Genomic DNA, 14395 nt, shown 5'->3' on the forward strand with positions numbered 1-14395 from the left:
GTTTCTAGAGATGGTTACAAAAGCTTAGTGGGTTTGCTAGTGAAAATTATATAAAGTGAGAAAAATGAGTTGAGACTAAGGGCTTGTTCACATTTACTTAATTTCAGTTCAGTTCAGTTAAGTTCAGCTCCAATCAGTTCAGTTTAGTTCAGCTCCAATCAGTTCAGCTCTTAATTTCCCTCTCTCATAAAATATTCATTTCAGCTCAATTCAGTTCAGTTCAGTTCCAATCAGTTCAGTTCAGCTCAGCTCAGTAAATGTGAACAGGCCCTTAAGAGGTTGAAAAAAAAAAAAAAAAAAAAACCCTCTAGTAACCACCAATTTTTTTTTCCCACTTTGGTAAATTGTGAAACTTTTGATCATCAATGGTAATCAATAATTACAAAAAGTGTGGAATAATTAAGAATTATGACAATTAAACAGAATTTGCATATATAAAACATAATAAAAAGAAGGTGAACTTTCTGGAATTGTATTAACAATCAAAAGTTTATCAATTACACCATAAATAAATAAAAAAAAAATTAAGAAAATTGGAGTATGATTAATTTACGAATGCTTTACTTTGTCAAACCACATGGATTAATATATATTTGTTTTATCCACTTGTGATGTTGTCACACTCACACACGTACGTGCCGTACTTGGTTAATTGTACTTACAATTATAGCATATTCTTAAGTCCCTTCAAAATTTTATAAATGTATGTTTACAATTATTTGTTTAATATTCTCCAAATTCGTACGGACATAATCCCTCGAAGATTCTTAGCTAGAAAATGTGGAGTATGACATGCTTGATTTTTAAATTTGAAAGAAATATATGACAAATGTACAAATTTTAAGCAAACGTGAAATTAACTGCAACCAACTTGCAGTTGTTTATTTTCTCCCTACCAATTGAAGTAGCAAGTATTGAAATTAAACTCTAATCACAAATCAATATTGTAATAAGAGGTGACTAAATGTCACTCCATATTTATAGTAGACAACAAATAATAACTTTAATTGTTAAATAATAAAAACAGCCATGAGAAATTAGAACTATACATTGATCAACCTTATTTGAATTAGAGGATTCTGCATAATGAGAAGCACATTCAACAAAGTTGACAATAGGGTAAGAAAATTATAAATTATAAAAGTCATTGCTCTTTATTGTCTTAGATTTCATTACCAAGTCAATAGATTAGCTTAATTTGCTAATATACAACCCCTTACTTTCTTTTGTTAGAGTTGTAATTCAAGGGATGTGTTTGAGATTGAATAAAGGCTTTCCCTTGTTTGTGTCAAAAAAAAAAAGAGATGTTTTGAGAGTTGTTAATAATTGATTGATTATTAGTGACAGTTCATGTTCTATAAATTTCCAAATCTTGTATGCTGTTAGTGTTTTCGCTTTCACAATTCTCTATATATTTGACTTTCACTGTTTCACAATAGAACACTTTTATAACTAAGAGGATGTTCTCTTCAGCTTATTTCAGTTCAGTCAGTTCCTAATTTCCTCCTCTCACAAAATGTTCAGTTCAGTTCAATTAAATAAATCAGAACATGCCCTAATAATGCATTACAATTGTTGTTGTTGTTATTGTTGTCGTCGTCATGAGATATAGAGTAGGATGAATATCACAATAAACATATATGACTTCGTTTCTATAAGTTCTCAAAACTTTTTATGTTTTGTTTATTTCAAAAAGTTACAGTCCACTCTATTACATTTTTCTTGAACCTCTTTTACTATCTTTTTTCCACATAATATTTACACCACTCTGTGGCTCTATGCACTCTTAATTAGAGGTGTCAAACCCGAACCGACCCGAAAAAAATTATCCGTTTCGAACTGTAACCGATCCGATTTGATCCGAGAAATTCAAGACCCAAACCCGATCTGTAATCGAACTGAACTCAACCCGAATCCGAACTTGATCCGATCAGAACTTAATCCGGCACCGATTTGATCCGACCTGAACTCAACCCGAATCCGATTTGACCCGACCTGTACTCAAACCGAACCGATTTGACCCGACCTGAGCTCAACCCGATCCGAAATTGACCCGAAAAATAACCGATCAGATCCGATCTGTTTTGACCCGTACTGATATTAACCCGACCCGATTTTAACTCGATTTGATTTTTACCCGATCCGAATTTAACCCGACCATAATTGATTATTGACCTTTTTATTCAAGTTCTTATACTATATATTTACTAATTATTAATAAGTTAACTTTTTTACTACAAAGAAATAGTCTGGAGTCTTAAGTTTACTATAAACCCATCACGTGAGACAATCTGACCAAAAAATAGATGGGGTCCACATAAAGAGCTCTCTCTTCCTATCTCTCTCCTTTTTTCTCTCTCTACTATGTGTTTTTAGAATATGTTAATCATTATACATTCCTTCATTACTACTTCCTCGCATTATCCTAGAATTATAGGCGTTATACATCGTACGGTTATATACACACTACATACATATGCAATAAATTATGCTCAAATAAAAAGAATGTACATAGTAACAATTAACTATCAATATGTATAATGTCAAGTTTTTAATATAAAAATTGAATTAGTAATAAAGTAATTCTAACAACTCTTATACAAATTGAATTAGTAATAAACTAAACTAATAGTACAGAACTCATAACCTCGTAAAATTGTACAATTGATGAAGAGTTGTAACCTTGTAATAACCTTAAAAAATTGATATTCTTTTTTATATATATCATCATATGTAACTATAAGTTGTCAGATCAATATGTCACTAGCTCGGTCTCACTTATATAGGTATGATAAGTTATCGATAATTATTCAATCTCAATTTTCCTTTAAGATAAAAATTATACATAACTTGATCAAATGAGAAAACTAAAACTTCGTGCTTTGTAATTAATAATCATATTGAACCAATAATAAGGTAAAAACTCAATAATATCTCTAGATTAAAAATAAACTTATTTATATATGAATTTGGTCAGCTCGACAAAAATCCAGCCAAACACAAAAATGAATTGAATCGAAACTGATCATTTAATGAATCAACGGATCAACCTTATCTTAATCAAACCGAACTTGACCGAACCGAAATCATCCGAACCGAAATCAACCCGACCCGAAGTTATCCGATTAAACCCGTTTTAAACCCGATCTAAATTTATCCGAACCGAAAGTGAACCGATCTGGAGTTGACCCGACCCATATCCGACCCGGACTCGATAGACCATGAACCGAATTTGACCCGACCCGAATTTGACCCGGTCCGACCCGATCCAAGTGAAAAGGATAATTTTAATCTGAACATATCCGACCCGAGTAGACCCGACCCGAACAGACCTGACCCAAACTCCATCCGGTTATCCGAAATGACACCTCTACTCTTAATATCTTATTACTTCATTCACACATATTTCTACACTTACTTTTTTTTTGTACATCATTTCTCTCACAACCTACCTTCTTACACGCATATACCAAATCAAACTCTCTGCAATTGCCTTACTTTATGTGTCGTAATTATTACTTTAAGAAACAGAGATATAGATGAAAAAAAAATGATAAAAACATATCTTTTATATAATTGCAGAGTCATTTAACCACAACCCTCCAATCTTCTACCAATATTATTTTTCTTTCAACACTCTAGTTTTAAAACTACCAACACATTTGCCCAATACTTGCATACCCCCTACTCTAGAATACTTGTCTCTCCTACCAAAGAGAAGCATGAGGCCCAAAGGTCTAACAGGCTAACAGCCCAATTTCAAACAACACTCAAGAGTAAACTCAGAATTCAGAATTCAGATCCTGTTTTTCTCTCTCCTCCATTTTTCCCAGGTTGATCATAGATCAGTAGATCACACTCTTAAATTGGAAAATTCATTTTCTTTTTGATAATAAAAAAAAAAACCCCACTGAAAAACCTCCATTAGCAACAATTAAGAAATACCCAACAACATTAACTCATTCACTGAGTCACTGCAATCAAATTATTCCAAAATTCCCAAATTTAGTCGGGTGGGTTGTGGTAATCGGGTCAGGTGGTTAGGATGTCGGATCTGAGTATGGAATTACAGGAATCTGGGTGGGAAGAGCTTCGAAAAGAAGCCCGGAAGATTGAAGGTGATCTTGATGTTAAGCTTTCTTCTTATGCTAAGCTTGGTGCTCGTTTTACCCAAGGTAATCTTATTCTTTTAATCTAATTTTTCTGGGTTTTTGTTGTTATTAACACTTTGATTTGATTAATGTGAATTGGGTTCTAATGGTTCTACATTGTGTTGAATTTATGGATCCTAAATTTCATTTCAGATGTTAATTATTGTATTTTATTATGCTCATGATTTTTTGAGTAGTTAATTTGTTTTTGTATAAATTGGTGTTGTTTGTTTGTTTATAATTTGAGCAATTGGGTGTATATAGAGATCATTAAGTTACCACTTTGGTTAATTAGTTTTGTGGGCAGTGAATTTTGATCAGAAGAAAACAACACTGACTGGTTTTTATTACTCCGTAGATGGTGACTTAAGGTAAGTGGGAAGTTTATAAGTGAATGGATCACTCTGCATTGGGGAAAGAACAATGTGGGTGTGATGTTATAGGTGTTTAGCTTGCTTCAGTACTGATGAACTATTGAAATCTGTGGTTTGTGTCTTGATTTTGGCGCCGTACAAGGCGGTTGGTATCCGTGAAGGTGCTGATGGCATTGGGATAAGAATAAGGTGTAAAGATTGTGGGTAAGGTGATCTTGTTGTTGAATGACTGATGTAATATGAGTAGGAGTTAAGAAGTACTACTAACAAAGATATTTAATGTTGTTTGAAGTGTGGACTAGGATGTAGTAAAGTATGGATGATAGAATGCTCTTACAATACTGAAAGTGTTGGAAATGTCGAGAGGATTGGATGTGACATTTTCTATTGTTGGAATGGAGATTTATTTCTGTTCACTACTAGACTTTAATTGCATGACATGGGGTATATGATTTGGTGGAATGATGACATCAATTAGGAATATTTTTCAATTTGAAGTGCTAAAAAGTGCAATGGATGAAAGGATTGTTTAATTACTAACCAAAGTCCATCTTACAAGTATTTCTGTCTAGTCTCTTCATTTAGAAACTCAATAATTTAACTGTCTTTTGTGTAGCTTTTCCCCCACTTATACTGCATGACTGCATCAGTATTCTTGTGCTGCTCCCCCCCCCCCCCCCCCCCCCCCCAAAAAAAAAAAAATAAAAAATAAAAAATAAAAATAAAACACCAATAATTGCAAAACTTGCATGATGGATTATTTACTCAAGCAGATTTAGTGCCTATCAGCTCCAGGAGGCATGCTTTTATTCAAAATACTCCTCTTTGGAACTCTCTAGTGGGCTTAATCCCTACAAACCTTTTCGATTTGATGGGATTGTGAGGGGTCGAGGAAGGCCTAAGAAAACTTGGTGGGTGGTTAAGAGTGATATGAGTCCTTTGGGATTGACTATTGAGAAAAATATGGCGTTGGATAGGGCGGAGTGGAGGGAGAAAATCTGAGCTAAGGATATGTCACGACTTTAAAAAATATATTTACTATTTTGTTATATTTTGGGTTCCTAAACTAATTGTGTTTTGCAAACCATATTATTTCCTTTGTTAAGGTTTTTTCAAACTTTATTGTGTTTTTACTTGCATGATTTTTTTTTCTTTTTTTCTCTCTTTAGCCCCATTTATGGGATTAAGGCTTTGATTGATTGATAGCCCCCTTATATAAAGCTTTCTCAATTTTGATTTCTATATCCTCTTTTGGGCTTTCGATCACTTCCTGTAGCCCCAGTTTTTTGCTCACTATGTTTTTTTTCTTGACTCAAAAGAGGAATATGTAAAGTGAAAGCGTGCATCAGTTTTTGCACCATGAACCTTGCAAAATTTTATGATTGCTATCTGTTCAAATTTCAAAACTTTGAAAGGCTAGTGTACTGCAATATCTGTAAGTTCCTTTGCCATAAATTGATCTTGGATTTGAAATGAACGAAGTTAGTAGATGTTGCTAGAGCTGCAAAGTTTACCCCCCCCCCACCCCCACCCTAACCCTATCTCCATCTCTCTCTGTCTTGTGTACACACTGTATATCTCTATGTGCGTGTAACTTTCACCTTGTTGTATATGGTGCTACGTTAGCATGTTCAGATATATTGTTTCAGTATAAATTGCCAAACTAGATGAAGGGCTTACGTTACTGTGGGGAGATTGTTGGAGTAGGGTAAAGAGGGATATATTTAGGGTTTCAGCAGACAAACATTCTGTATCAAACTTGTTGAAGACCTTACCCCTGAAAGTCAGAATTCAGAAAAGCTATATGTGAAAGATTTACCCTATTACAGGAGGACCTATGGCTTATTTATACTTTATTTATGGAGGGGGTGGGAGAAGGGATTTAAATTTCTACTTCTATCCTCATGATGTACCATGTTAGGATTCAGGAATCTGGATTGAGTGTACACAGGTCACAGGTGTATGCTGTTTGTGTTCTTAATTCAACTCTAATGTAGAATTCGTGGTGGTTCCCTCTGTTTTCTGAGCATAGTGTCATGGCATTAGGTTATGCGGATACTGGATCACCAACAGTGAGCTCCAGCAGGTCATGGAAATCTATGGAAATGGAAATCCAGTCTTTACTTGAAAAGCTAGTAGACATAAATGATTCAATGGGCAGATGTGCTGCATCAGCTGCTCCCACGACGTCGGTAACTCAAAAACTGGCAAGACACCGAGACATACTTCATGAGTTTACCCAGGTATTAATTATGAGCTAATTCAAGTTTATCAACATGAGAAACAAAACTTGTTTATTTAGGGGTGACGTCGTCATTTCCTTTGGGAAAGTAAGGGCAATTATTTTTTGTTACGAGTGAATTATTTTTTGGCTGGTTGTCTAATACGAAGGCAATATCGTTTATTGATATGGAATGCTTTTGTTAACATTGAGCTGGTAAGGTTTCTTAGTTTCACGTGGATCCGCACAGGGCATGGCTTAAGTATCAAATTCTGAAATTGCATCCATGTTTGCATTGAAGAAAACAAACTGAAATAGATGTTCCTTAGAGTTGGCTTCCACCTGATTTGTTAATACATAGTACACCTGTAGCCCTTGTGTGTTTGGATAAGATGATTTGAAGAGAAAGGAAGGGGATGTAGATTGATGTATTCATTTTCCTTGTATATTCACCTTTGCTTTCCAAGCATATCATAAGTTTCTTGCATTGCGCGGTATTATTATTTTTTATAAATGTGCTCACTGGTCAGCCATAGGGCAACAAGGGACATTTATCTTTTATTCTGAAATCTTATTTGTTAATTCTACTTCATGTAATGGCTCTTTTTATTCATGCAAACAACGCCAGCATTTTATTTGTTATTTTATTTAAAAATATTATGTGGTGAGGCTTGTACTATGGTTCCTTGTTCTATGAGCTATCATAGGCGTCATTCATTGATTATTTTTTTTTCCATGCTTATAGGAGTTCAAGCGTATCAAAGGAAATATAAGTTCAATGAAGGAACATGCAGAGCTTCTTAGTTCAGTGAGAGATGATATTAGTGAGTACAAGGTGAGCAATCTTGATAATAGTTCATGACTTAGTTTTGCATCATTGATTGTATTTCTCATGTTTACCTTCATGCAGGCATCAGGGACTATGGCTCCTAATGCGCAGTTGCTGCGAGAAAGAGGTGCAATTCATGGAAGTATATCTCATGTAAGCCTCTCAATTTTGAGTATATGGTCATTTGTTTTTCAATATATATAAAACAGTTACTGCAGAAAGTATAAAATGCAGTGTGGTAGATTAGCCAGTACTAATAGCCACTATTCATACTCTGCCCCTGATTATCTTTGAAAATCTTAGCAGTTAGAACAAATTCTTTTTTGTTGTTGTTGCTGTTGTTGTTTAATAAGTAAAGTCTTGACTTTTTTTGGCCTGCTTTTATGTCTTAACTAATACTGTTTACCTGTCTTATTAATTTGTAATTTATGAGATTATTTGGAAATGATCAACTTGTCAGAGTCTGAACTTAATTATATGTTAAAAAGGCTCATTTAATCAATCAATCGAAGCCTTAATCCCATAAGTGGGGTCGGCTACATGAACCAAAAGCCGACCCCACTTATAGGATTAAGGCTTCGATGGATTGATTGAATGAGCCTTTTGTATGTAAAAAAGGCTCAATGTAAGCTCTAAAAGCCTTTTGCATTTATGATTTCTTGCAGTCTCTTCAAAATTTCAAAGTCTCTTCCCAAATACTCCCTCTGTTTCTTTTTGATGTTTCATATTAGAATCTCGCAACTATTCATAATTTGAGAGAATCTTCAAATTTTCTCTCAATATATAAGAAGATATGGGGTCTTGTTTGATTCATCTCAATGAGTATTTTAATCAATTTACAAAATATTGATTGTTGAGCAAAAGAAGGTTAAGAAGCTATGACTCGAAGAATGTTAAGCAAGTGGGAGGCAGATGGAAAAGAGGTCGGAAGGTCATTGATTTACAAATCTAAGAGATATTGAATCATGAATTTTTTGCACATTTTATAACAAAAAATACTGCCCCAGCACAAGGTAATTAATGATAAAAGATGGCAGGTTAAATGCAGGATCTGTCTACTTTCTTGGTGGGCTGTTTAGTTATCAATTGGTCATTGTTGACTTGAAAAAGTATTTTTGTAACTTGGAGTCATGCCTAAAATTTGTGGGCACATTGGAAACTCCATATCATTTGTGTTCATTATGTAATACATTGAGGCTGCAACTTGCGAGATTATTGCTACGATTTGGATAGGATTTGGCATTCTGGATCAAGTAAACAGTGAAGTTGTGAGGTCTGAATAAGGAGGGAATGAACTTATGTAGTCATTGATAGAAACTGCAAACTGCCATCTCTCAACTTATTGGATTATAGGCATTTGCTAGATGTACATGTACCCCTATGAGGCAAGATAATTGGGGCCCTGGCAATTAGAAGAGGTTGGAGAGTACTGTTATCTTACATATTCAAGCAATTGTCATTTTTATATCCTTTTGGATTTTCGTGATGAGTAGGAAGATACATTATATATCATTCAATTTGAGTTTTTGAACCTACATATTCAGTGTCCCAGGAAATTTCAGATTTGCTCGCTTATTCATGGACTGACTGTAAACCTCTGATCATATTGTGAGAAGAAATCCTGATTTAGATTTAGTTCCATTACTTGCCATGATGAAAGCCAAGTTACTGATACAGGGTGAGACTATTGGGAGTGTGCGATTTTAATGACATAGGGGTTGAAGGTTGTATGATGAATTTTGCATTGCTTAGGAAGTTGATAGTTTTGGGAATCCTAATCATTTTTCCGTCTCTAGTAATTATATATGGTTGAGTGTTCAATTTTTATGCTGAATTCCTTGTGACAGAATCTAGTCAATTATCAGCAACTAATCAGACATATTTGGGGACAAATTAACTTAATCATTGGGAACAAAGTATTTATAAAGCTACATTTAGCCAGAATATGGATCTAACTTTTACGGTGTGTTTGGATTGGAGGAAATGGAGGGAAGGGAAGGAAAATGAAGGGATTGGTTATCTTTTATTTGGATAACAATTGAGAAAGGAAGGGAATTGGAGGGGAGAGAAATGGAGGGATTAAATTGTAAGAAATTCATCTCTCCATCAATGGAGAGATTTGGAAGGAAAACTCATCTTTCTTCCCTCTCCTCCCCTTCCCTTCCCCTCCCCTCCCCTCCCTTCCCCTCCCCTCCCCTCCCTTCCCCTTCTTTTCCTTCCCTTTTTAATATGGAACAAAGTATTAATTTTTTGTCATACAGAATACTCTGATGGAGCGCCAAGTCTAACTTTTCTTTTTTCTAATATGTTTTTTTTTTTTTTTTTTAATTTTTTAATTTTTTAATTTTTTAATTTATTTATTTATTTTTTTAATTTAATTATTATTATTATGTATCTTTTTCGTTCTTGCCTTGAATTAGAAGTTTGGTCCTTCATTTCTCATTTTTGCAATTCATGACAATGCTTATAATCCCTGCCCTCTATCAATTTGATAAATAAGCGTACTCTGTTATCTGTCCATGAAGTGCATTAGCTGTTTCTTGCCCTCGTCACAAAGTTCATAGTCCCCATCATCTCAATCTATTCAAACTGTCATTGCTCTATAATATGTTAAATCCATAATTTTCATTAATTGAGTCTTTGGAACGAGGGAGCAAGCGGCCTACTTGGAGCTAAATAATTTCCTTTCACTTTCGATAGAGATAGGGATGGTCCACTATGCTCCCTTATTTTTTTAATTTTTTATTTTTTTAAACTACTGCCTGTTTATGCACTGCAGATAGATGAGGTAATAAATCAAGCTCAGGCAACAAGGTCAGTTTTAGGCTCTCAGAGGGCATTGTTTGGAGATGTTGGAGGAAAAGTGAAGGTTTTAAGCGAGAAATTTCCTGTCATTCGTGGTCTACTTGGTACAGATACAATTTACTTTCCTGCTCTTGTTTGCTCAGAGCAAAATCTCAATTTACTTGAAATATCTCAGAAAAAAGAAAAATGAATGAAATCAGGGGCTAATCTTTGATATGATTCTGCAGGTTCAATTAGAAGGAAGCGCTCCAGAGATACACTCATTCTCTCTGCTGTCATCGCTGCTTGTACTTTGTTCCTTATTATTTATTGGCTCTCAAAATGACAGTAACATTTCTGAAAATAGGAAGGAAAGAAAAATACATTTGCTATTGTCAATTATTATCTGCAGATCTTTTGTTTTTGCTTCTGTAACTTGCTGGAATACAGGTCAATGAACTCTTACAGTTGAAATATATGAGCAGCATTACCCAATCCAACAGAAGAAATCAAGAAGAGGATTTTTCCTTGCTTTCTCCCTATTATTTGCCCCTAACTGTCTTATATTTTGGGGGTTCATCGAAAAACGTGTGCAAAGAATTTTGGACAGTAATGTCCTTTATCTGTAGGCATGATCTCTCCAATCTCCTTATACTCCATGCTATTATGCACCTGGATGTATATAGAAATCGGTACACCATACCTCAACACAATAAAATAACAATTTTGAAGACTAACAGAACATCTGCAGCATTCTAAACATGCTCATGATAATAAAATCGATGATTCCAACAGCTAATTACTACCACAAAAAATAAAAATATCCATCACAATTTCCCAGCAATGAGCCCATTTCATAATTAGTTGTTTTTGGTTGGTTCGTTTAAAACATTTATGTTATTTTGGTATATTTATTAATCAACAAAGATTGATCATGCGTATAAAATGACAACAATGAAAATTTGGTAGAATAACGAAATATAAAATGGATTGAGGTGCAAGTGGTTGGAATTTGGGAACAATCTCTTTCAATAAAACTTTAATATGAATAATAATCTAGGAATGTTAACATCTGATATGACTAATATATAAAGCATATAGTTAATGATTAGTTCATTTTTCTTACCAATATTAGTTGATATAAAGGACAAAAAGTCAGGTGGGCGATGTTTTTAATATGGAAAAAAACTAGTCATGGTCAGACGAGATAGGCCGGGTGACTATATATTGGGTTGTTACCATACATTTAGATATCATGGAAGTTATGAGCTCTTATTATCATTGTTAACAGTACATGTGGGTAGGGAACCCCGATTGAGAGCAACGGGTAGTACCTATCGAATTGATGAATCCCGCTTATTCACGATATGTAAGCGTGTACAATTCACACGTCTGTGTGTGGTGTGCATATATATGATCGATGCAATTAAGTGTGCAAGGGCTGTCAAAACTCAAAACGTGACTACTAGCTAGCCAATGTGAGCATGGCAAACGTTGTAACCTCGCATATATGATATGGTAGCAATCAGTCCTGTCTTGGATGAAAAGTTACAATGAACTACATGCTCAAGGCTAGTAACATTGTACTGTTGTATGTCATAATCTTGGATCTCGTTGTTTTAATTTAATTCATGCAACAATCATATCCACAAAAATGAAATGAATCTCATGGTCTATTACATACATACACTTATCTTCTGGGTCCCTTAGCTTAGTTGTCTAAAAATCAAATTGTCTTATGATCAAGAAACTACAAAGATCCAAATTCTTATCCTTAGTTCAAAATCAAGAGAAATAATAATGGTGGAAACATAAATAGTTTATTTTAAGTTCTTGGGTGACAAATCAGATCTAGGACATTGAGGATGTAGCAAATTTTTTTTTAACACAAGTACAAAAAAATACACATAGCATTACCTTTGGAAAATAGCATCAAATCATATGCAAACTGAAGGTGGTTAAGTTTAAGACTAGCACATATCTAATAGATGGTGTGAAATAAAACTAACTTTAGACCCCACAATAATATGGTAATATTCATGTGAATGACAAAGATTGAAGATGACAATGGGTCATTGTGCCTCATCTCTTCTTTATCTTTTAGCAAACAAGTCATAAACCATTATTGAGGAGGGGGAATGAATCGATCATAGAGCGTGTTTGGCAAAGTTAGTTGTTACTCGTTCGTACTGTATAATATTAGGGCCTGTTCTCTTACGTTGAAATTCAGTTCAGTTCAGTTCAGTTCAGTTCAGTTCAGCTCAATTCAGTTCAGTTCAGTTCAGTTCAGCTCCTAATTTTCTTCTCTTATAAAATATTCATTTCAGTTCAGTTCAGTTCAGTTCAGCTGAGTTCAGTTCAGTTCAGTTCAGTTCAGCTGAGTTCAGTTCAGTTCAGTTCAGTTCAGCTGAGTTCAGTCAATGAGAACAGGCCCTTAGTAGTTGCTTGTGTGATCTAGTAGCTCTTAGATCAGAGATATGTGAATATAGCTTTTTGATATATATGATTCTCTAGGCCAATAGAAGTGTTCTGCTTTAATTTTCATTACATATTATATATGATCATCTCAATTTTTCTCTTAAATTAGTATGGCATGGTTGCATGAATCAATAATTTGGTATAATTTAGAAGATGATGATATGCTTAGCATTATATGTACTCCGTATGTAAAATTGATAAAATGTTGCTATACATTTTGAAAATATATTGAGACACATATAATAATAGTAGTTTACATTGAATATTAACATTTATTTTTTTGAATTAGAAAAAAAAGTACGCGCAGTCAAAATAAGACATGTATATATACTGCATAGTGTAAAAGTCAATATAAAACAATAAAATAAAACAAAAAACAAGGGAACACTATAGAAGCAATATGTTACAACAAGATCCAAAAAAATGAAAAATTTAAAATTGAATTGACTGAATAAAGACCAGGAGATATAGAAGAAGGATTCTGAAACAGAAGAGTGTTTGATAATGTTGGCTAAGTTACATCATATAAGCCAATCATGGTCTTAATGATGCTGCACCACAGGAGAAAAAGAAACTGTTGACATAATTTAGTCAATATGTAAATTTAATATGCAATTCTGTTCACATTAATTATTAAACTTACTTTATTATAATTTGTGTCTTATATAATAATATTATTATGTATGTACTGGAAAAATTATTAATTTTTGCTGTTACACTACTGCTTGCTTTTGCAGATAAACAAACAAAGGCATGAATTCCTGTTTAATTTTAGCATGCATTGTTGCAGAGTTAACTGAGTAGCTACTACGATGCTTGTTAAAGAGCATGCATGGGGATGAACACTTAAAAGGAAATCATGGGTATTTTCGTAATTTTATCTGCCTATTATCTAACTCTTACAACCGAGTATATTGCTAGTGTAGTAGCTTAGATATAAATGCATTAATAATCTATAGAAGGTATTACACGTAAAAATAATGCACAAATTTGACCATCTTTTAGCTTTACTTTATGGTGTACTCACTCAATTCTTTCTCGTATAAGTGTTGTTTTAGATCAAAATTAATTGATAATAATTATTACGAAGTAGGAAGTATATGGTGCATACATTGATATATTATTTTAATAACTTATTGAGCTATATATATATATATATATATATATATATATATATATATATATATATATATATATATATATATATATATATATATATATATATATATATATATATATATATATATATATATATATATATTATTCATAGTCAAATTACATTTATTTCATTAGGGTTGTCAACTGTGATCTTAAATCAACTGAAACTACTTTACATGATTTAGCCTAGCTAGTATGAGTATTAATTGAAGTTTAAGTACGAAGTACAAAATGTAGGTTTTCATATGTGTCCTATCACCAATCATCAAATCGATCTATGTCTTCTTAGGCTCCTATATGTTGATCGAGTCAATATATTATTGAGATGTCATTTTCTATGTGTTAAATGGTACAATTATGGTTTTTTTTTACTCTCTACATATATATTTTTTTGGGATAA

At 33.5% G+C, this 14395-nt stretch overlaps 1 protein-coding gene across 1 annotated transcript; it reads left to right on the forward strand.

The window, feature by feature from the left end:
• Positions 1-3831: 3831 nt before the first annotated feature.
• Positions 3832-10829, forward strand: LOC145614818 (Golgi SNAP receptor complex member 1-2-like). The gene is made up of 6 exons (XM_081669881.1): positions 3832-4175; positions 6572-6768; positions 7492-7581; positions 7657-7728; positions 10355-10484; positions 10608-10829. The coding sequence occupies exons 1-6, from the start codon at positions 4046-4048 to the stop codon at positions 10703-10705; spliced, it is 717 nt and encodes a 238-aa protein (XP_081526007.1). The 5' UTR covers positions 3832-4045; the 3' UTR covers positions 10706-10829.
• The last annotated feature ends 3566 nt before the right edge of the window (positions 10830-14395 follow it).

This window comes from Chenopodium album, chromosome 25, assembly GCF_948465745.1.
Source record: "Chenopodium album chromosome 25, dcCheAlbu1.1, whole genome shotgun sequence".
Classification (NCBI taxonomy): Eukaryota; Viridiplantae; Streptophyta; class Magnoliopsida; order Caryophyllales; family Amaranthaceae; genus Chenopodium; species Chenopodium album.